This window comes from Pelobates fuscus, chromosome 6 (assembly GCF_036172605.1).
Source record: "Pelobates fuscus isolate aPelFus1 chromosome 6, aPelFus1.pri, whole genome shotgun sequence".
NCBI classification, from domain to species: domain Eukaryota; kingdom Metazoa; phylum Chordata; class Amphibia; order Anura; family Pelobatidae; genus Pelobates; species Pelobates fuscus.
This window is the reverse complement of record NC_086322.1, coordinates 208,816,516-208,841,392: the sequence shown is the minus strand read 5'-3', so window position 1 is coordinate 208,841,392 and position 24,877 is coordinate 208,816,516. Positions and strand designations below refer to the sequence as shown.

Below are 24,877 nucleotides of genomic sequence, written 5' to 3'. Positions count from 1 at the left end.
GGAAGTGTCCATCCCAGAATCAATCTGAAAATCCTCAGAGAAAATAAAAATACACCAAACACAAGCATAAATACTGTATTGGCCCACTACTTACAACTTCCTGATGTTCTTCATCTGAGGAATGATGAACATCTATCCATTCTCCATCCTCATCATCATCACTAAGACTTGCACTCTCCCAGCCATCTATAAAAATAAATTTCATTTTTTTATTTTTTTTGCCATTACCTGTACTGTGGATGCATAAAAATATATTTTTTTCAAGGTATTAATTTACCATCATCTTCGCCTTCATTTTTATTTTCTTCTTTTTCGACTTCCAGAACTTCTGCCCCTGGAATATAGTCTTTTGCAACCAACTCTCCATACGCATGAATTCGTGCTTCAGTGGAGGCCTCTGTTGGTTTACCCTATAAGTATTAACAATATAGTTTATTGCTAAAAGCATGTCCTAAATTTAATTACCTTTCCAGGATAAGCACGTCTGCAATGTGCCTTAACATCGATTTTAGAATAGTGTTTACCATGACCTACCCGGAATTTCTTCTGCAACATGTTAGGATTTAATGATCTGAAGAGCTGTATCAATGACCTGGCAGACATGGAGACATCTAATTGGAGACACAAAATTATACAGGTTTCCTTTTAAATCAGGATTATATGCAAGTAGAAAACTATTAGTTTGAGGCATTGCTTAAATATTATGAACATTAAACAATTTAAAGCAGTGAAAGAGGTACAAAACACAGTCTTCAAACACAGTAAAAATAATAATTTGTAAAAAGTGTTTTAGAAAATCTTCTGAAACCCTTAGGAACACTCCAAGAAACATGAAGATTAAAGATTGTTATAGAGATTATGGTGCCAGGATTGTCCTGTTTAAGCAGTCAACGGTTTTTGAATGGTTTAACTACTTACCTGGCTACTATTGCTGGAGAGTTGGAAGTTCCTAAGCAGGAACTTCCTATAGCTCTCTGGGGCCAAAACTTCCCCCCCCCTTTTTAAAAGCACCTTAGACACAACTGGGTAATCCCTAAATCCTAGGCTGGTAGTCGTGCCTTGAGGACAGGTTTGGAAACCACTGCTTTAGTTACTTCCTGTATGAACTGTTCTGTCAAACTACAACTCACTTTTATCTTTGTGTGTCTTGTACTGTGCGAGATCTTGAAGCAAATCTTCTGTCATCGCTAATGGACATCGAGCAGTCAATTCTTTGATGGCATTTAACCTGCAAAAGGAAACCCCAAATTAAAATAAACATTTATAAAAAACTAATAGAAGGGAAAAATATTCTGAGAAATACCAGCACAAGTTAAAATGGAAAATACATGTTTTAGAGATATGGAAATGGCTTACCATTAGCCATACAAAAAAAGCAGTAGTATGGACTGTATATTAATATAAATAATGTATCTTTATATTGTGGCCCGTGTACAATCTTACCCAACAGTCATAACCTCTCCTGAGTTTCGGTCTGTAACAAAGTTATTAGCAATTGTCATCAGCACAGACTGTGCAACCTGGGGAGAAAACAAAGTTGTTTTTCTTTAGAAACTCTATTCTGTTGTGTGTGTGGAGCTGTGCAGGGATGTTTTTTTTTATATATTGTAGGAGATGTGGAAAGGATTTGTACTCACCTCTGGAGGCACTAACTGATGAGTGGCTTGAGCAGCAAACAAAAGAATCTTTGTTACCTCTAAAAAGCAATAGACAGTGGTTAGTACAGAACTGGGGAAAACTGCTGTCCCCACATTCTCACCCGTATGTTTCTCTATACTTCTTCCACCCATCTACCTATATTTAGATTTTTATTTTTTTTTGTTACACATTATTTGTGATTTCCACACCATTTCATATACTGCACAGTACATAAAGCATTTGCCCTTGAAACATGGCACTTCAAATGCAATCAGTGGAAGGAGATCAGGCAAGTGGAAGCTGAAATAGAGGACGGTGAGTTGAAGGCTGGAGAAACACGGGGAGATCTGGAGGACGTGGACGTACTACCTGTGCAACAGGGACGAACCTGGAAACCAAAAGGAGGAGTAAAGGCCCTGCGGCGTGCTCGCGACGTGATGGATGGGGGCAACTCAAGAGACATTCCAATTCAGCCTGTTCCTCACCCCCTCACCCCCTTCATACCACTATTTTCCCCACCTCTGACTCATATTGGGGACTCTTCCTTCGGGTACGCGGACTGGAGGCAAACACGCCATTCACAAGCAGGTTAGACAGACCCACAACACCCCCTATCGGTATATGACATATGACCGACAATAGGCAGAGAGAACAGACGAGTCTCTACGGAAAAAGACTGGTTACCCACATGACCCAACACACGCTACAAACAAACACAGGGAAAAGGCACGGGGATCCCTGGGATGTAGGACAAGGGTACAGAGGCTGAAATATGGGATTGTAACACCTCTATACTTCCCATACCCTCCAAATGAGGCGCAGTGTAACTCAGCAAATTAGATAACTAGGGGTCATGCAAAATAAAGTCCATTCACCAATGCACAAAAGTACCCAGCCACCTAACCCCCGATGTGTATGCTTAGACGAGGAGAGCAGCCTGAAGATATTCACTCGAACTTATGTACCTTAACGTGTTGTTTAAATGCTATTCTAATTTCTTAATCGCCTACTACTAATAAACAAAGATTGACACAAAAAAAAAAAATGCAATCAGTGGTTTGCTGGCATTAAAATGGCTTACCCCTTTGATGAGGCTGGAGAAATCTTTGTATGAATGGATAAAAGTTAAAGAGAAAAAGCTGTAATAAAGAAAAGTAAATAGATCAGTTAAATAAACGAATAAAGAAAAGCAAACAAACTACATAATCATGCGCTTGTGCTGTGAGCAGAGTAGAGTATATTTTCCAGATAAAAAAAAAAAGTTTGCCTATATTTTGCAATATGGTTTTCAAATCGCTATGATTTGCTTTTAGTCAGACCGCATATCATGCAAAGAGATTAATACTTTAGCAGTCAAACATCATAACATCATGATCACTTGGAAAATATAAAATAAGCTATTCACATTTGCTTGTGTAAGCAGTTCTAATTTTTTTTGTTCCATTTGTTTCTAAAGAACAAAAGGAAAAAATAAAAATAAACACCCCACTGTATCTTACTTGCTTTGCACCGTTTGTATTTGGTATCAAACAATAAATATAAATATAAAAAAATTTATATCACATGCACTGCTGCAATTTGAATGCCTGAAGTGTTCCTTTAATCTATGAAATATTTAGTATAAAATAGCAAATGCCAAAATGATTAGCAGTTAGCAGTTTCCATTAATAAACTGGAATACTATTATAGTTGCTATAGTAAGAGGTTTTCCAAAGTTGCAAGAACAAAATGATCAAAATACATAACATGGGGACAAACGGAACAGATATTTTAATTCTCAGTGGCAGCACACAGTAAAATCCCTCTCCCTTAAAAGAAGAGCTCCTTCTTCTGGTCCACCCCAACGCAGGCTAAAACTGGAAATAGTTTTAAATGGAGGTAAAGTATTTACCTCATGGATCCCAACCAGTCTGGAAATCAGGTCCATGTGCATCATTTTCACTTCAAATCTTTCCTTTGAGGATTCCAGCTGCTTCAACAGCTTCTCAGAGAAATCTGAAACAAGAAACAATATGAGGCAGTTGGTCCAATGTAACCGTTCTAAGACTGAATGCCTATAAAAGCGAATTTATATGCCCTACAAAGATTGTTATACACAAAATAAATTTACTGACCTGTAATCAATTTGGATTAAAGACAGGTTTCTGACATCCCAACAGTGATCATTAACAGGGCTGGGCAAAGAAACCAGCTCAACTAATAGTAGCATGGACTACAGGAGGTTAAGTGGAAGAGAACATAGATTGAGGGGAACAACCACCACAATAATTAGACTGTTGGCTGTCAATCTATAAATTGCTGTGATAAGGTTAGATCAGTACCAAATGTTAAGACTTAAACCTTGATTGCAAAAAAAAAAAAAGATGAGCATACCTTCAAATAAAATACACAGGTTGCTTTAAAAGTGCATCCATTTAATGTATGCATCGTTAGAGAAGTCTTGTCTTGAGTGTTCTATTAGTATCTGTACTATGTGCATGAGATATAAACCGAGATTGCACTTAACAGGGGGCTAGTGACCAGGAAACTAAGAATATAATATATGATATAGATTGGCCAATTTATTTTTCCAGAACATACAAGCCTTATTTTGTTTCCAGACATTTGCAGAAGGACAGCCATTGATTACCGGAGTTATAGCATATGTTGTGGATTAGATCTGGGATTCCAGCAATCTTTGTATAACAATATTACATTGCTTTATACATGGTACAGAAAGCAGATTTCACACTGCCGCTGCATACCAGGGGTTTTAGAGTTGTACATTTAATCCAATCAATGCAAAGCTTACCTTGGGGATCATGTACCAAATGAATGGCTGAGAAGTTAAAGATCTCTGGCTTTTTCTTCTTTTTATGTTTCTGTGAAATATGACAAATCGCATGTTTGTAAATTGAACAAGCCTGAGCTGATAATGTATCAATGCCTTTTTGGACATTGCAGAACTGTTTATTTTTCCTTCCTCAGTAAAGAGTGCATCTAAATGATGCGTCTGCATTCGAGGCTTACCTTCAATACTTTCATTGCCTTCTCCAGCTTCTTCTTACTCTTTGTATTTTTTTTCCCAGTAGAGTATCTCAATATTAGGTCTCTAGCCGTGGGGCCATCTTCATTCTTTAATAAGATCGGTTATAGAGAGACCTCTAGTTAATGTTCAGCTATATGTATATTAACACAGTGACAACTGGAATCTTATACCAATATCCCTCGTAAAATAAATTCACATTGCTGAGCTTAATAGTTTCCATTTTGTTGTTATTCTAGTTGTTGTATCAACTAAATGTCATATTCAAAATGTTATGTTATATTCTTACAATGTATTGTTCTTCACAAGTGGTAGAAAGCATGCTAGATAGATGTGTAAGAGTTTACATCAATAGAACTTAATCTTTATAGAAAGACTGTAGAGAAAATTCTGACCTCTGAATCGGAATCGCTGTCTTTTTTCTCATCCTCATCTTTTCCAAGAAAAAATTTTAGTGCCGCAACAAGAATCTGAGGAGGAAAAGTTACATTTACATGATTTCTGACCAGGCCAAAAATGCTTTTCTTGCTTATATCCAACATTTATTGGAATGATATCCTTTCCATAGATTGGTAGAAATCTCTCCAACACTCGGGCCAAGTCCTCCCTCAGTCCGATATTTTTCTGAAGGAGGTCAGGGTGGCTGGACTGAGGGTAGGATAGAACTCTAGTTCGTCCCGGCTAGTTACGTCCCTGTGATGCTGGCAGATGTGCAGTTATACCTCCAGCAGCAGAGGGGTTAATTTGTATATACGGGCAGCTCTTCAAAGCAAAACACTGCACATACAGAATCAATGCACCATGACCACTTCAAATCATGGTTTTGGAGTAACCCTTTAAAAAAAATAATAATAAAAAATAAAATAAAATAAAAATAGTCTCTCCATAATCATTCCAAAACAACATGTTAAAAAAATTACATGAAAGATCTTGAGCAATTATAAAATAATCTTTGTAAATAAAGGTGTCAACCATTAAAAAATAATGTTTAAAATAAAACGGAAGACAAAAATGAAACATTAAAGAGAAACAGCGACCTTTCTGTTGGGATCAGGGCCTTTTAACTCACCTCAGTAAATGCTACTGGAGTATTTTATTCTCCAGCACAGCTTTTTACAGAGTAGACTAATCATCATACAGAAGTGTTTCCTTTATAAAATCAATTGAAACTGTGACCTATGGCCACGATTTAATATTTTTGGATAAACTTTTGAAATGATAACGATTTGATAGAAAGAGGTTTCAAATTAGTTATTCAACATATGGTAATCACTTGAAAACCTTATTCAAAATGAATATATCGAGGTCCATGTTATGTTGTTGTTGCTATGTTATCTGAGCCTGTGGACAATATAATGCATATTATATGTAAAGTTTCAAAACAAAAACAAAACACCACAATGTCCCACTTTATACTATTGTGCATGCAAGAGTACAACAGTGAGATGTTGTAGCTTCTGGTAGATGGAAGCTGCAAGGGGCTAATGACCGCGAATAAAAATATGATGGTGCAGGGAGGATAGATAGGCTTAGAGAAGTATAGCAACTTTCCACCGAGCACCACTATGCTATCAGACATTAATTATTATTATGTTATTATTTACATAGTGCGTTACAGTGGGTGGATAAACAAACATGTAGTTGTAACCAGACATGTTGGACACACAGGAACAGAGGGGTTGAGGGCCCTGCTCAAAGAGCTTACATGCTCGAGGGAGTGGGGTAAAGTTACACAAAAGGTAAGGATAGTATTAGACTAATGACAGTTGCAAGAGAAGAATCAGTTGGGAGCTCTTAACAGTTTTAATTGATACGCTTTTATGAAGAAGTGGGTTTTTAATGATTTTTTTGACGGCGTGGAGACTGGGTGAGCATCTAACGGAGGAGGGAAGTGAGTTCTACAGGAATGGTGCAGCCCTTGAGAAGTCTTGAAAGCGAGCATCAGAGGTAGGAGTACAGACAGAAGACAGATGTAAGTCTTCAGCAGAGCGTAAGGGCCTAGACGGGACATACTTATGTATTAAGGAGGATAGATAGGTGGGAGAAGCAATATGTAGAGATTTGAAAGCTAAAACCAGAATTTTAAATTGAGCCCTATATCTTACAGGAAACCAATGTAGGGACTGACAGAAGGGTGAGTAGTGGGAGGTGTTGGTGGACAGGAAGATGAGCCTCGCCGCCGCATTCATTATGGACTGTAACGGTGCAAGTTGGGAGCACGTAAGACCACTGAGAAGCGGATTACAGTAGTCAAGGCGAGAAAGGACAGTGGAATGGACCAGCACCTTAGTCGCATCTGGCATTAAGTAGGGTCGGATGAACGCAATGTTTCTGAGATGGAAGCGGCAGGATTTGGCGATAGACTGAACATGAGGCATGAAGGAGAGGTCGGAGTCAAAGAGAACACCTAGGCAGCAAGCCTGCGTGATGGAGCTGATTGTAGCACCGTTGACTTGGAAGTAGACAGACACAGGAGTAGCAACACTAGGGGGAGGAAAGACCAGAATTTCAGTTTTGGTCAAGTTGAGTTTAAGGAAGTGGGCATCCATCCAGTTAGAAATAGCAGAGAGGCAGTCAGAGACACTAGTCAAGAGGGACAGGGAGAGATCAGGAGAGGACAGATAGATTTGCGTGTCATCCGCATAGAAATGATATTGGAAGCCAAAAGAGCTAATGAGTTTACCAAGGGAGGCAGTATAGATAGAGAACCGTAGGGGACCAAGGACTGCACCTTGGGGGACACCAACAGAGAGGAGTTGGGGAGAAGAAGAAGAGCACAGGGAGAGGGCAATATCTTGTAGATCGATATTGCGGAGGATGAGAAGAAGCTGTTGATGATCAACAGTGTCAAAAGCTGCAGAAAGGTCAAGGAGAATTAGGATAGAGTAGTGACCATGAGATTTTGCAGCGAGTAGATCATTGGATACTTTGGTCAGTACCGTTTCCCCAGAGTGCTTAGCATGGAAACCAGACTGAAGTGGGTCTAGCAGGGAGTTGGACTTGAGGAAGTCTGTCAATCTTGCATACACAACTCTTTCAAGGATCTTGGATGCAAAAGGCAGTAGCGAGATAGGACGGTAATTGGACAGGGAGTTAGGGTCAAGGTTGAGCTTCTTTAGAATTGGGGTTACAGTTGCATGTTTGAAGGGCCATGGAAATATGCCAGAGGAGAAAGAGAGAGATTGAGAATTTTAGTGAGAGGTAGAGAAAGAGAAGAAGACAGTATGGATGAGATGCAAGGGAATTGGATCTAGGGAGCAGGTGGTGGGGCAGGTGGACTGGAGCAGAGCAGAGCAGAAACCTCTTCCGCTGTAGCGGGTACGAATGAACATAGAACAGAGGGAGTGAGGTTAGGGGAAGTATTGTAAGGGAAAGAAGAAAGATGAGAGATTTCTACCCTGATTGTAGAGATCTTGTCAGTGAAGTGAGTTGCAAAGTCTGAGGCGGTCAAGTTAGTAGGTGGAGGAGGAACAATAGGGCGAAGAAGAGAGTTAAATGTGTGAAATAGTTGTTTTGGGTTCACGGGAGAGTGTGGTTATGAGAGTATTGAAGTAATTTACTTTTGCAGAGGAAAGAGCCAAGCTGTTTGAGTGCAGTATAGATTTATAGTGGAGAAAGTCAGATGCACAGTGAGACTTTCTCCAACAGCGTTCAGCAGTTCTGGAGCATTTTTGGAGGTATCTAATGAGGCAGATCCCTGTTAAAGCACCCTTTGCAAGTTACAAAACATCCGGCATTTGAAATGATACTAAAGCAGTAAAACACATTGAACATTTATTTGTTTAAATTAATACCTTTGTAACTTTAGAGAAGCAGGCTGTTGTAATTACATTGACCGTTTTGGCATCATTCCTAGAACAAACAAAAAAAATACTTGTAAAATTAAGGCAATACATGAAAAAGTACTTTAAAAACGCTAGCCCCAATCACTACCACCCTAAGAGATAACAAGATAATCTATAGATGGGGATATTCTGCCAAGCTGCTGGTCCACCATCGGGGGGGCCTGCACGCAATCTCTACACTGGATGCGGGACTCGCAAAACTCAGGGAGTGGGGCTTTCCAGTACCAGAGAATCAGAAGAACCCAGCAAAGGTCCCCAGAATTTCTCCGGAATGGACCCTCACATGAACGCTGTACCGTAAGCTAAAACCCTCCACACGGAGGCATACTCTCAGTATCCTTTAAAGCCACTCTGGGAATTAATTTAATTACAAGTTGCGAGTGTCCGCTGTTAAGACACCTGAGTTAAGCTAAGATTCTACCATGTTTTGTGCAATATTATTTGATTTGCTTAAGGTTTCCCTAGATGGACATAGGTCCGCTGAACACCCAAACGGTAATCGACCCGAGAAAGGCACAAGCTAACGTTATCTGTTATAGGGCTCCTCAACACACTTACCTCTTCTGTGAGAGACCGTCAATGTCGGAACTCACCTGTATGACACCACAGGGAGACCCAAGGCGCAGGACCTTAGTCCCCCCACTGCACCACCCCAGGAGAGGCACAACCCGGGAGGGGCCCTTTCTAATGACCCGGGCCACTCGGGTTACATTGCTGCCAGTGTATACCACTGCTCCTATCATAAGACCCACATTTGGGAAGCATTCTTCAGCACGTGCAGGCATCGGGGCCTGTCTCCCACTGGGAGGGTATCCACTCCACAGGAGTAAAAGTGAGGGCCCGGGGGGACACCAGTACCCTCTGGGACAGGGTAATGATAACACATCAATAAAATATACCGCTATTCAAGGCCGTACACCACGCCTGAGACTCTTACCATCACAGTGGCAAATTGCTCCATCCACCACCGATGATGCCACAGATGACATACCTGCCTATGGCAGGGCTCATCACCCCACCCCCCGCACCTTGCAGTCGAGAACCACTCGACGCTCTGTGGCTCCACAGTAAGGAGCCAATTAGGGCCCGTTGCCCACCTGTTTCTTAGACCCCCCCCCCCCCTATCTGGTCCGACCCCACACCAGATCCTACCACCCTCTACGAAGTGTCACCTACACAAACGTAAACAAATTGTTCCATTACATTTGCAAGTACAACCGCATATCAGCATGAACCACAAACAAACCCTGACCCATATAGGGTTAAATAGGTACAAAAATAATGAAGATCTAACGCACCGTATAGTCCACTATGAAATTAGTGTCCCATAACGTTAAAGGGTTAAATACCCCAGGAAAACGTAGACTATTGCTCAAGGACCTAACCACGAGCAAAGCAGACATTGCCTGCATTCAAGAAACCCATTTTAAAAAAGGTCGCACCCCAGTCATATTCACGAAAACTTTTCCCACACAATACCACTCTAGCAAATTCCAAAGCCAAAGGAGTATCCATCCTAATCCATAGAGATGTGGCCTTTACATTGCAAACACACAACATCGACCCAGAGGGCAGATATATCATCCTAGCGGGGCAGTTTAACAACACCCCACCCATGCTGGTAGCGGTCTACCTCCCCAACGATAACCCTATACAGTTTCTCCTAAAAGTAATGCACAAAACTGAGAAAACTGGGTCATGTAATCCTATACAAGGATCTCAACTGCATTCAATCCCCCCTTCTAGATATGACAGCCACCCTCAAAGGAAATAGCAAAAAGAGGTTGAAAGCCACAAGTAAAGCACTCACTAAAGTGTTAGACAAACTCGATCTATATGATGCCTGGAGAACGCTACACCCAGGAGAAAGAGACTATTCCTTTCACTCAAGGGCTCACAACACCTACACTCGTATAGACGCCTTCCTCTTAGACAGACAACTCTTGGCCCAATTGACCGACTGTACAATAGGGGACATCACATGGTCTGACCATGGCCCAATCTATCTTAACCTCCTTGACGCCTTCCAATTTAAAGGAAAAGGCTCGTGGAAAATAAATGATTCCCTGCTAATGGATGCAACCTTTACTAAAGAAATTAAGGAAGCACTACACACACTTCGACAAAAATGCTGAAGGGGAAGGAACGTACAACACGGTTTGGTTAGCACATAAGGCGGTGGGTAAGGGGCCTGTTTATAAGGAGATCCTCATATCTGAAAAAACACCACCAATCCAACCTACTGGTATGCCATAAACGCATAGCCAGAATTTCTAAGCAGAATAAACTACAACCCACAACCCAGCTAGCGGCCCAACTCCAAGCACTATATACCCACCTAAAAGACTTGAACACGGAAAAAAACAAAACAATGTTACATAAACTCAAAGCCAACGTTTATCATATTAGCGGAAAAGCTAGTAAATACCTGGCCAATAGACTGCGAGCCAAATACGCCAGCTCAAAAATTGCCTATATCATAGGAGAGGATGGCTCCAAAAGTTACCCCTGCGGACATAAGCCAAGAATTTGCGGAGTTTTACTCCAAGCTATACAACTTGAAATCCTCAGGCGCCAGACATCCAGCTAACGTAGAAGACATTGATAAATATTGGAGAACCACAAACCTCCCCCAAATCACACAAGCCCAAGTAGCTCAGCTGCTCCAACCTATAGACCTGCAAGAAGTAATAGAGGCAATAGCGGCACTGCCAGGGGCAAAGCACCAGGGGCAGATGGCCTAACGAATGCCTACTACAAACGAGAAAGGATTACATAAAATACCTGGGAATTCTTTTCACTAGAAAACCTTCGGATCTCATACCCAGAAACTATATCAAAGTCTGGAATTAATGTAAGGCAACTATAAAGACCTGGGTCTCTCTCTTTCTCACGTGGACAGAGAGAATAGTTGCACTCAAGATGTCAATACTCCCAAGGCTGCAATATGTATTTAGGACTCTCCCGCTCCAAATCCCCCAAAACTACTTCAAAGAGATCCAAAAGGACATAACCAAGTTCATCTGGGCGGGCGGGAAACCCAGAGTAGCGCTGAAACTGCTAAAAGCCCCATTGAAAGAAGGGGGCCTGGCAGTGCCAGACGTACGCTCCTATTACCAAGCGGCAATACTGGCATCCGCACTTCCAAGACAAATCCCCCCCCAATGGGCGACCCTTGAAAAACAATTACTAGAACCATACGAGATCAAGCATATCATATGGCAACCCAAATCTCTCAGACCAGTAATTCCAAACATACCCGAACAGCTGTCCCTACTACTGCATACCTGGGACTCGCAAAGTGCCAAACTATGCGCACACCCCATCATCTCACAAACCACACCCCTATGGGCGCTCACATACTGCATACCAACTTTCCACGCCAAACCGTGGCTCGAACACTGCCTCCACACCCTAGCACATCTCTATAAAGGGACACAACTTGCAGACTTCGCCACATGACAAACTGAACACGGCATCCCACCCGCCTCACACTTTTCATATAGGCAACTCCAATCTTTCTTGCGCAAATATGAACCCCGTGACCCACCCAGCACCCCACAGAAGCATCAATGCTCACCCCATGGGAACAGATATGTTCTAACAAACACTGACCTAGGTCTACCAGACCACTCTCCATATGCTACAAACTACTCCTGGACCGGCGAAACAATGGACAACAGCTCTTGGAGGGGAGATCACCCCAGCTCAATGGAAAGACATAACAGTCGCCCCTAGAAAAGTAATAAAGTCAGCCACCCTCTTAGAACAACACACAAAAATGGTTTACAGATGGTACCTAGTACCGGCAAGGTTCTCCGAGATGCGCCCAACATATAGGCACAGTCTTACATATCTGGTGGCAGTGCCCAAACATCACCACCTTCTGGGGGGCCATACGCACCACATTGAAAAGTATCACTCACACAGAACTAAAATGGGAACCACACACATACCTACTACTCCTGCTCCCACAGGGACCCCCCCCCACACACCAGTAAAATCATCTACCACCTACTTCTTACAGCTCAACGCGTCATTGCGAGAGCGTGGAAGTCTAGTCATACTCCCTCAATAGAAACAGTCCTCTCTGAGATAGATAACCAAAGAATATATGAACGGCGCCTCACCAACATATGTCCACCTTCCAAAAGTAATAAAGGGATATATGGAGACGAACACACCCTGATTAGGGAGATAGCAAGCGCAGAGACTGGGTATTGTAGAAGATTATGTCAGACATTGCTGTATTTGTAATAAAATGAAATAATTCAATATGTGAAACAGTGTGGAATAATTACTTGGATGACACATCCAGCGTCGGCTATTTCCCCATAGGAAAACATTTATTGAATGCTTTCCTATGGGAAGGTCTAATGCAGGGGTCCTCAAACTCTGGCACCCCAGATGTTGCTTAACTACAACTACCATGATTCTCTGGCTATGTAATTCAAAGAATCATGGGAGTTGTAGTTCAGCAACATCTGGAGGACCCCTGGTCTAATGCGTGCGCTGCACTTGCTGCGCATTAACACCCACTCATTGCAGGACATCAGATGAGGCAGAGCTGCGACACAGCGCAGAGGGACAACGCTGGGATTAGGCAAGTAAATAAAGTGTTTTTAACCTTTTATTTATGTTGGCGGGGTTGGACGCGATCGAGGGTGGAGACAGAGTGAGCTATAGTGCCATGAATGCAGCTTTGTTAGTTCAAGGGCTGGTTAATATTGAAGAATGTTACACTTCCATTCACTTTTTAGGACATTGGTCATTGATTCAACACAAGTGTAAGATATCTCAAAAACATTAAAATACAATGCTATTTCTCCTCACCAGATATTTCTCCTATACAGTTCAACCATGACATCTAGGGAAATCTTTGCTGCTATGACATTACTGTCTCTCAGCATCGTATACATGAAGTTTTGCAAGGTCTGTCAAAAGAGAAGAATGGGTTACTTAAAGCTATTTCTTTATACTGCACTATAAGACATGGAGAAAAAACAAACACCAACAACACTTACCGTGTTAACCTTGTTGTTCTTGTGTTTGGCATTTATATTCTTTATGTCTGTCACAATATGAGTATATAATGTCTAGAAGGGAGAAAAAAATATTAACATAGCTCTGGGTTAGTACAATACAAAGGCAACATTAGACAGTTGAATTGTACACAGGAACACTTGGCTCACTTTCCAGGACACCAGAGAGAGTCCAAATGTAGATCACCAGCTGCTGCAAAGCTCTTTTATAATGTCTCTAATGTTTAACCAAGCTTAATCCCAACATAAAAACAATATATTTATTTTAAACATTAGAATGTTAGCATACAAAACATTCTGTCTTCTTTCTCATTTTTCTGACATTATTCCAACCAGCTGTAGCATATGGACCATAATTAAAGGAACACTATAGTCACCTAAATTACTTTAGCTAAAAAAAGCAGTTTTAGTGTAAAGATCATTCCCCTGCAATTTCACTGCTCAATTCACTGTCATTTAGGAGTTAAATCACTTTGTTTCTGTTTATGCAGCCCTAGCCACACCTCCCCTGGCTATGATTGACAGAGCCTGCATAAAAAAAAAAAACTGGTTTCCCTTTCAAACAGATGTAATTTACCTTAAATAATTGTATCTCAATCTCTAAATTGAACTTTAATCACATACAGGAGGCTCTTGCAGGGTATAGTAAGCTATTAACATAGCAGGGGATAAGAAAATCTTAATTAAACAGAACTTGCAATAAGGAAAGCCTTAATAGGGCTCTCTTTACAGGAAGTGTTTATGGAAGGCTGTGCAAGTCACATGCAGGGAGGTGTGAATAGGGTTCATAAACAAAGGGATTTAACTCCTAAATGGCAGAGGATTGAGCAGTGAGGCTGCAGGGGCATGTTCTATACACAAAAACTGCTTCATTAAGCTAAAGTTGTTCAGGTGACTATAGTGTCCCTTTAACAAAGTGTCAGACATTTAAAAAAACAAAACCAAAAAAAAAAAAACAACGTTTTGTTCCAAGAATTTTTTTTTTTTTTTAAATCTATAGAAATCTCAGAAATTGCTAGTTTTAATATAACCTGATGCCATCATTAAAAAGGAAAAATAACAACACGAGCATGTGGAGATGCCCCCAGCCATCATTATTTGTTATTCAACCCACTTCCTTGTGGGATCAGTCATACATGGCAGCTAATAGTGGGATAAATACTACATGCTATGTATTTTATTCTGCAAAATTCCCCATAGTGTTCAGCTTTGACCTAATAAAAACTTGAACGTTTATGGACTGGCACCCAATGCAAAAAGTATTACTCTAACAAACTCATCCATACCCATTGTGTCTTACCTTTCTAAGAAGTTTGTCATGGCACCTCAGAAGTTCAAAGAACAGCTCCAGAATAGTAGAGGGGCTTATTAAATCCTTGTTCCTTAACAAGATCAGAGCTTTGCACAAAGTCTGCAGAATACAAACAGCAGTAAGAATGTGTACCTAGCAATCACAGCAGAATGTGTACCTAGCAATCACATATTCGTTTAATCAAACTGATTGCTTTTTTTTTCTCTATCAAAATTTTCTCAAAACACATTTGTGCCTGTCTGCCAACTTCACAGTATTTTGTTTCAGTTGCCTCTGCTCAATGTGCTCTGGCCACACATTCCTGGACTTTCAGAGCTGCAAAAAAACAGCTTCATTTTATTTCCCCTGAGATTGTAAGGGTAAGAAGGTATTTAACCCCTTAAGGACACATGACATGTCATGATTCCCTTATATTCCTGAAGTTTGGTCCTTAAGGGGTTAAAATCTTAAACTAGTATTCCAAACCTGGTGCCAGAAGTGCTTTGTCACCCTCCCAGAGTAACTTGTGAAACTCTTATAAAATGGTTTGACAACTTACCTGGTTTGTGTCATAGTCCTGCATTCAGATTCTCCAGGAGGAGAATCTAGTTAACTTCATTGAACTAAAAATTGCTGTTATGAGAAAGTCATCCGAGTGTCTCAAGAAATGAGTACTGCTCAACAGACCTGCTTAGCTCATTTAAGACATTCAGATATTTCTGCAGAAGACCAGATGCAGCACAGGAGCCTGGGGTACCCAGCCAAGTTGTCACACCGCACTACTTATTTTTATGGATATCAGGGCACTCCAGGCACCATAACCACAGCGAGCTGTAGTGTTATGGTGCTTGGAGTGTTCCTTTAATAGATTACACTAAATGAGCATTGCACATTTATACAAAGTATAAAGAGATGCAGTATCAACATTTACACTTAAATATCACAAGAGTTTTTGTTTGTGTCAGGATTCTGTTTTCTTTCATCAGTCTGGTGCAATATCTCACCGTGCCACTGCCTTTCCATGGTGTTATTGTAGCCTGTTGCACACAGCCTGAGATATCTTCCCAGCTGGCCTTGCAATTATCTTATCACTATTTAGTCTAGTCTTACCCCTTGTTTGCCAGTTCATTCATTTTGTGTAATTTTATGGTCTGGTCCTTTTTGTTTAAGCTTCTGTGTTCCAGAGTCGATAGCCTGTTTCCAATAGCTTGCTGCTTTTCCTATTAGCCTCAGTGTCCCAGAGCTTGCTGTTTTTCCTGTTACCCTCAGGATCCCAGAGCTCATTTTTTCCTATTACCCTCAGTGTCCCAGAGCTTGCTGTTTTCCTGTTACACTCAGGATCCCAGAGCTCATTTTTTCCTATTACCCTCAGTGTCCCAGAACATTCTGCTTCCCTGAGTTCCTGGGCAAGCTGCTTTCCTGAATAGCTAAAGCAAGCTGCCTTCCCTGCTCCCTTATCTTACACTGAGTTACCTGAGCTTGTATTTGATTCAATTATGTTCCTGGTAAATAACAGAACACTTATTTTTATCCTTTATTTGTGTGTATGCTGGTTTTCTTGCATTCCATGTACCAACCTATAGAGGTTGCTGCTCTGGTCTGCTCCCCTTCCCAACCGGACCTGTGACAGTTTGTTTTTTTATTATGCAACGTTTTTCAAATCAATCTTACCCAAACCTGGGCAGCATTCATTGTTTAAAAGTGCTGGAGGAAGGTTAACCCAGCTTTCCCAGCCAATCCATGCCATCCAGGATGAATGAACTACTAGACACATTGAGTAATTCAGCATTTTCAATCCAGCTGACAGAGGGGAAATGCCGTGGTCACTGGAAAGAGCCCAGTTATTATCATAATGTTATTAATAGGTGGCAAATTGGTCCATACTAGCCTGTGAAATGAAAGCCCAAAAAGCAATATAAATACCATTCGTAGGTCCGAATCCATCACGGAGTGATGTGAAACGAGCAGTGATTTCAGCTGCTGGGGAAAGCTTTCAAGATGACGTGGATAACAATGTGCAGTCTGAAACACAAAAACACCCAACAATTACACTGTAGGTATGCTGGCGTTGGGGTTATGTAACAATGTTAAAATTCAATAAAATACACAGAATCTAACATTTAAAAACTTTGTTAACATAGTCATAAATGTTTTGTTATACACAAGATCCAGTACACTCACCTATCCACTAAACAGCTGTTTAGTGGATAGGGGAGTGCGCTGGATCTTGTGTATGTTCAGGTGAGTGCAGCCTCCCCCCGGTTTTATAAATGTTTTGTTATATTCAAAAAGCACAAGTATGAAAACGGAAAACATTTGGCATACAGCTCGTATAATATTATCTATCGTGTCCCTGCTGTACAGTAAAGTGATGTTAAGTGAAATTGTAATATGAATATTCCTATTTAAATGAGAGAAACATGTTAAAAGGAACTCAACCATCCCCATAACAACTTAACCCCTTAGTGACCAGACAGTTTTCCAATTTTCTTACCGTTAAGGACCAGGGCTGTTTTTACATTTCGGCGGTGTTTGTGTTTAGCTGTAATTTTTCTCTTACTCATTTACTGTACCCACACATATTATATACTGTTTTCTCATCATTAAATGGTCTTTCTAAAGATACCATTATTGTCATCATATCATATAAATTTACTATAAAAAAAATAAATAAAATATGATGAAATTTTTTTAAAAAATACCCTATTTGGAGGGTGCCCTTTCTAGTTTTCCCAAGCTGGTCATCATGCACCCATGTCCTATTTGGGAAAATTTTTAAGCCGGCCAATGTAATTTGCGCCCATCAAACCATATATTCTGAAAAGTAGACACCCTAGGGTATTTCAAATGGTGGCATTTTATCACTTTCCATGCACTAATTCTACCACCAGTCTTTGTTCAACTTTTGGGTAGTCATTTTTTTGTGTTATTTCTCTCTCACATTGTACTTTAGGAATGGATTCTAAGTTCCTGTTATGTGTTCAGCAACATTTCCTGAGTACAGTGATACTACCTATGCATAGGTTTGTTGGGTTGTTTGGGGGGGGGGGGGGGGGGGTGCTAACAAACTTCTGACATGTGTTTTTCTTCTTTTTGGGGGCCTTTTCACATATCTCAATTTATTTTCTTGCCATGAACGTGTATATATTTGAGAAGTTGACACCCCAAAGTATTCTATATGGAGTGTTTTGATGCAGCCGTTTTAGCAAAAATAATTGGAGAAAATTTGTGGCAGTAAATTTTTACTCACACATTTGTGTGTGATTTAGTGGTGGGCTTTTACACAATAAGACCCCTATGGTGGAACAAAATGACCATATTTGTTTGCAGAGATAGGTGATTTTATGTAGCCTCAATGTTAAAACTGTATTTTTATGTGTGCGCTGTATATTTTGGCCTTTACAGCAGCACCCCTATATAGAAAATCATTTTCTGGGTGTACCCCCACAATTCTCCTTTTTGCTAAGTAAAGCTTCTAGTGATGATGCTCCCAGTGTACAACCATCTGTGCTGAAAAAAAAACGGTGTACCTCCAAATATTACTGCCCCTGAAAACCCCCATTTATGGCAACTCCTGGCATCACAACAAGCATTGTGAGCCAGGAAATTATTTTAAACTTGTAATGACAGACAGCATATGGTCCTACTGGCAGAAGCACCCCATCCTGGCTATCCCTCTGTTTCCGACACTTTTGTATCTAAATGTTTGGTGTATTTTATTAAATCAGTGAGTTTTTTTTTCATCTGCTGCTTCTTTTGTACCCCAACCACCATTTTATTAATATATGCTTTTTTTTTTAATTCTTTATTTTTACGGTGCATGAAATAACAGTTGCATGTCAACCATGCCACAGCAATTGCAAACAGTTTAAAGGAACACTATAGTCACCTAAATTACTTTAGCAAAATAAAGCAGTTTTAGTGTATAGATCATTCCCCTGCAATTTCACTGCTCAATTCACTGTCATTTAGGAGTTAAATCACTTTGTTTCTGTTTATGCATCCCTAGCCACACCTCCCCTGGCTATGTTTGACAGAGCCTGCATGAAAAAAAAAAAACTGGTTTCACTTTCAAACAGATGTAATTTACCTTAAATAATTGTATCTCAATCTCTAAATTGAACTTTAATCACATACAGGAGGCTCTTGCAGGGTCTAGCAAGATATTAACATAGCAGGGGATAAGAAAATCTTAATTAAACAGAACCTGCAATAAAGAAAGCCTAAATAGGGCTCTCTTTACAGGAAGTGTTTATGGAAGGCTGTGCAAGTCACATGCAGGGAGGTGTGACTAGGGTTCATAAACAAAGGGATTTAACTCCTAAATGGCAGAGGATTGAGCAGTGAGGCTGCAGGGGCATGTTCTATACACCAAAACTGCTTCATTAAGCTAAAGTTGTTAAGGTGGCTATAGTGTCCCTTTAAAAACACACAGTCGTTCACTGTTGTACAGCATTTAGATTAAGCGCACATTTTTTTAATTAGTAATACAGGCTAGGTAACTACTACTGTCATAATAAGTTGCTTTGTCAATTAGTAACTGTAGCTTAAGAGTTATATTTAAATTGAGTGACATTGCTTTAGTATCTAAACATTTCCTGACTTTTCTATGGAAAACTAAAACGCGTGTACAATCGCTTATATAGAATCAGTTGCTTAGCTAGGGCGCTTATACAAGTAAGGAGGAACAACTGGATAATGACACCGCTTCACAGGCATTAAGTGCGGCCTTATCACAAGATGGCTTCTATGTATGCTATGACACTACTTGTTCCAGGTTACTGAGATGGCTAGCACACATTCCCCTCACACTCCCCCTGCAAATATACGCTAAACAGTTTCTATTATTCATTTTAGTTGAGGGTGAGATGAGAAAGTGGGATAAAATGCAGTGGGTATGGTGCACTTAACCGTCCATGCATAATTTTGGGCGTAGTCCACTGAGTTTGCAAGTCCAACGCTTGTCGTGGAGTCCAAGAACAGGCGTTGCGTAAACGAGGGAGTTTATTTAAGCATGTCATAAAGCATGTTTGACAGGTGTGTGTTGTTATCCCAAAATAAGGCTGGTGCCACAGGTATTATGAGGTGCAGTCTCTGAGTTCCTTGTCTGGGGTTTCAGCCCACTCCGGTACTTGGTAAGTGCCTCTTGTGCCCCAGTGATGTAGTGGCATCTTCCAGTGCAGCTTCGTTGGCTTGTGACGGTGATTACGGTGGCTTAGGTCTGGGCTGGTAGGGAAGATTATTTCTGGCAGGGTAACTAGGTGTTTCAGTCCCTCTGGCCTTTCTCCTCGGGGCAGGCAATTCTAGGTTGTGTGGGCCCCTGTGGGGTTGCTTTACAGGGTTTGTTCCCGCTCTGTATTCACCCCATTTCTCCCTGCTTGATGCCCTTGGACTGTACCTTTGCCTAGTGTAGTCCGCCTGCATGGCCTTGGTGGTCTGATGGTGCTGAGTGAGCGCACATGGCTGGTGTGCGGCGGCCATCTTAGGAACGTTGCCTGGTAAATATTTCACTCCCGGGCGGTTGTTGTAGGCCCAGCTTGGTGTGACTTGGCTACCGGGATAACCCCTCCGGTCCAGAGGGGGGAGCGTGATGCTGGCCAGAGACCCGGGAGAGCGGCCGTCTCATCCCGGCTCAAGCTCCAGCTAGCTCCGGGTCCTTGTCGTTGTGCCATCGGTGCCGGGTGAGGTCTTCAGCGGTATCACCGCGTTCCCCAGTGGCTGGGGGTCATCGGAGCCCCCAATGTAGTTTGGTGCCCGCGGTGCACCTCCGATTAGCCTTGTTGCAGGAGCTTAGACGAAACACGTCTGATCCCGTCGGCGGTCAGGCCCCGCCCCCCAATATATGCTTTTTTTTCCAGGAAAAAAATTATATTTGTTATTTTTTCTGCTACTTTTTCCACCAGAAAAAGAGTTATGTTTCTATTCTCTTTTGTCCACCACACTAAATATGGCAATCTTCTGAAATAGAAATTCCTCCAAGAAGTGGGTGAATTTACAAAGGAAACACTCACTTTTTAGATCACTTTTAAAAACACCATCAAAATAATAGTAGAATGTAATAGTCACTTTTCAGAACACTTTGATAAATATAAACTTTTGTGTTCTGCAGAAACTCACCTGTGCCATGAACATGACCAATGTAGACAACTCCTTGTTGGATTTATCAGGCTGCAGCTTGAAGATCTCGACATTGGACAAGTAGTGATTATACTGTTGTAAAAACTACAAAACAGAAACAATAAGAACATATTTAAATTGATGACATAATTGTACAACATCGCAAATGAAAGAAAGGTGAAACAATGGAGGGAGTGGTGTACTAAGAGAGGGCGAGGGGGGTGGTCCTCCCCGGGTCCCCCTCATTAAGAGGGTGCAATCCAGTGGCAGACTGAGCCCCGGGCCAAGGAAGGGGGCTCTAGCACCTGCTTCCATTGGCAGGACTGGTGTTTCTTTCCTTCTGAGCAGTCACCTATATTAGAGGCACCTTGCTTGCTGAATCACAGCGATAAGAGGAGTTGTAAGAGCTGCATAAACGAGGTGGTTTAACTTCTACACAGCAGAGAATTGATCACCAATATATCAAAATCGTACATTAAAAAAAAAAAAACACTATGCACACCTAGACTACTTCTGGAGGAATGGGTTTAAAAAAAAAAAAGTGGGGTTAAAATGCCTCTAGAGGCTATACACTGAGAGCCACTAGAGGTGCCTCTGGTGAAATTGCCAACCATCTGAATAAAGCATCATTGGATTGGCTGAGATCATTAAAATTGACCATCTCAGACAAGGTGGCTTGATCAGCCGCAGAGAGAGTACCGCGAGGGAGACAAATTAAGTACATTTTTTATTCCTTTACGAGGATTGTAGCGTTTAAATTCTTAGAGCAACCAAATATCCAACTAATTTTTTATTCATTAGAGATTATTTTTTGTATAACACTACACACAGCATGCAGATTAGTTAAACCAAGCAGTTCTATATGCATAATACATGTTCAGCATTTTTTTACAGTATTGTCATAAGCATGTGCTCGTACATAATGTCCCTGCAAATGCTCTAGCTTGCAAGAGTGCACCCAAGATGTCATGGGTTAACACCGTCACTCAGGAAGTAAGTTGCTCTTTAATTATTCAGAATTTAAACCTACAACAACTGAGCTTGAAAATGTCAAATTCACTATCTTGTCAGTTCAACTTTTTTGGTCCCAAAAAATTTAATACCTATGTCAATTCCAAACGAATAAACCTGAATATGTTCTTTCTGCAAGTTTAACAGCATGGCACAGTGATTCTGCTGTAAAGAGACTATCCATGAAGCCTCAGCAAAGTAAACATTGCCTATTCTGAGAAAAAAAAAAAACAGTGTTTACATGGCTTTCTTATGACGACCTCTAGTGACTGTCATACAGACAGCCACTAGAAGACCTTCTAGGTGTAATCCCAGTGTTCAGCATCTTCACGCTCTGCATGACGACACTGAATACTCCCTATAGATATGTATGCACAAAAGCCAGCCAATGCTTCTCTAAGGGAAAGCATTGGATTGGCTAAAATCATCTGTAATGATCTTAGCCAGGGGAGGTGGCTGTGAAGGGACTGACTTGCTGGGAGACTAAAGGTGAGTTAAAATATTTAACTTCTTAAAGGAACACTATAGGGTCAGGAACACAAACATGTATACCTTACCCTATAGTGTTAAAACCATCGTTTAGGTGGTTTGCCCCCCTTAGCCCTCTTAGAAAGGGTTAAAACACACTTTTTTCCAGCACCGCGCAGGGCAGCGAGTGCTGACCCTACCCCCAATCCGCCTCTTTGGCGGACATCAGAATTGACGATGTCAGCCAATCCAATGCTTTCCCATGGATGTTAAAATACAAATAGTTTTTTTTCCCCCAATGGGGAAAGCATTGGATTGGCTACGATTGACAAGGAGGCAAAGTGGGAGCAGGGCCAAACACTGGCCAGACCTTTAAGCATCTCCTCATAGAAATGCATTGAATCAATGCATCGCTACAAGGAAAGTTCAGTGTCACCATGCAGAGTGTGGAGACACTGAACAGCAGTGTTGCACACTGTACAGCACTGCCCCAGGAAGCACCTCCAGTGCCAATCTGAGATGTGGCCACTGGAGGTGTCCCAAGTCTTTAATGTAAACACTGCCTTTTCTCTGAAAAAAAGTGTTTGCGTGAAAATGCCTGCAGGGACTGTCAATACCAGGGTTGCTCAAAAGGTAGACCTCCAGAGGTTTTAAAACTACAACCGCCATGATGCTTTGTCATTCTAAAGACATGCAAAGCATCATGGAAGTTGTAATTCTGCAACATCTGGGGGATCTACCTTTTGGCCATTCCTGGTCTATATTATAGTGTCCCTTTAAATCGAAATAGATAAGAAAACACTAACATTAGGAACAGATCTTTGTACTCCAAAAGTTTGAGATGTATTTCCATTAAGCTATGCCACTGGACTTAAGAAGTATGAATGTATAGAACCAGTCTCTGCTTTTTAAACAAACCCATAATCATTAAATAGGAACTGTCACACACCCACGGGGCAGCATTTCTTATTTACTGTCCATTAGCAGAAACTACACGTGTCTATAAAGCACAGGGAAGCAGGCAGCTCCAGTGAGGACTCCTGGAATACCAATATATAGTGTAAAAGGTGATATATGGAGGGCTAGGTCTCACCTCCTCCGTGTAAGACTCCGAGTCTCTCTTGATGAGGTTCTGCAGCTGCGGCAGATTGGTGGGCAGCTTGTTGTTGTTTCTGACGGACATGACGGCTAGCAAAACAAATCGCCTCACATACGAAAATCAGGCAATGCCCGCCGGTATGGTCGGACTGCTGTACAAGCTTCAGTACAACAGTGTCACTAAAACATACACGTGTTTACACTCCTGGGTGCAACCATATTGGATCATCTGGTACGGCTGGTGACGTCACTACGGTATCCGGTCAGAGGACAAACTTCTTTGGAAATTCAAATACATTTTGACGCCTGCAGGCAGGAGGTGGTACTGCAGTAGCTCTTTGATGGCTGGGAATAGTGTATGATGATCTTCACTATGAACCATTCTGATATGGAACCTACGGGTCATGTCACAGTCTTTTAGTTTAGGGAATTAATGCATGACACAATAATGGCATATCATGCTCTGTTTAAGGTTTAAGGTAAATTTTTTATTTCAAGCTCTGTAGTACAATTAAAACAATAATAATAAAAAATAGTGTATTCTGTCATGGGTTGTGACTCAGCAATGTAAGTTATTTTAATGTAACTTCTTATTTTGCTGTCCTGCAACGTGTCACTGCTTGCCTTTCTTCCATCTCTGACTGGATGTCCTCCCGCTTTCTGAAACTCAATCTCTGTGAAACTGAGCTCCTTGTCTTTCCTATTATTAACACTGATCCTCCTATTTCACTCTCCCTTCAAGTTAGTGGTATTCACATAAGTCCATCCTTGCAAGCGGGCTGTCTTTTCGTCATACTTGATTCTGGCATCACATTTGAGCCTCACATCCAGTATGCTGCCATATCCTGTAGATTCCATCTTAAAAACATAGCCCGCATCCGCCCCTTTCTTACACAAGATGCTACCAAGGAGCTTGTCCATGCTCTAGTAATTTCCCGCATGGATTATTGTAACCCTCTCCTGATTGGTCTTCCCAAAAACCGTACTGCTCCGCTACAGTCGGTAATGAACGCTGCTGCCAGACTGATTTTCCTCTCCAGTTAGTTCTCTCACACCTCTCCCCTCTGCCAGTCATTACATTGGCTTCCTGTATTCCTTAGGAGTCAATTCAAGGTATTTATTCACACCTATAAAGCACTGAACAATTCTAGCCCCTCTTATATCTCATCACAGTTCCATAGGTATGTCCCTTCTCGGTCTCTCCGCTCTGCCCGTGACCTTCTCCTGTCTGTTGTTTACACCCGTACGGCCAACTCGCGTTTGCAGGACTTCTCGCGGGTGGCTCCCTTCCTATGGAATAGCCTGCCTACCGCCATCAGACTCTCCCCTAGTCGTGCATCTT

General features: G+C 41.3%; 1 protein-coding gene across 1 annotated transcript in view; it reads right to left on the bottom strand.

Moving 5' to 3' along the window:
• The window catches only part of SDAD1 (SDA1 domain containing 1), a 31,320-nt gene extending 7,539 nt beyond the window's left edge, over positions 1–23,781 (bottom strand). Inside the window, exons 1-18 of the mRNA XM_063458683.1 lie at positions 23,531–23,781; positions 20,959–21,063; positions 16,765–16,863; positions 14,851–14,961; positions 13,533–13,604; positions 13,342–13,442; positions 8,458–8,515; positions 5,059–5,133; positions 4,648–4,752; positions 4,430–4,499; positions 3,530–3,633; positions 2,720–2,777; positions 1,638–1,696; positions 1,444–1,520; positions 1,131–1,228; positions 535–611; positions 278–410; positions 95–186 (exon numbers count right to left, since the gene is read on the bottom strand). Coding sequence (XP_063314753.1) covers positions 95–186; positions 278–410; positions 535–611; positions 1,131–1,228; positions 1,444–1,520; positions 1,638–1,696; positions 2,720–2,777; positions 3,530–3,633; positions 4,430–4,499; positions 4,648–4,752; positions 5,059–5,133; positions 8,458–8,515; positions 13,342–13,442; positions 13,533–13,604; positions 14,851–14,961; positions 16,765–16,863; positions 20,959–21,063; positions 23,531–23,620 — 1,584 coding nt within the window. The 5' untranslated portion in view covers positions 23,621–23,781. The remainder of the gene's footprint in view (positions 1–94; positions 187–277; positions 411–534; positions 612–1,130; positions 1,229–1,443; positions 1,521–1,637; positions 1,697–2,719; positions 2,778–3,529; positions 3,634–4,429; positions 4,500–4,647; positions 4,753–5,058; positions 5,134–8,457; positions 8,516–13,341; positions 13,443–13,532; positions 13,605–14,850; positions 14,962–16,764; positions 16,864–20,958; positions 21,064–23,530) is intronic.
• Positions 23,782–24,877: the final 1,096 nt, after the last annotated feature.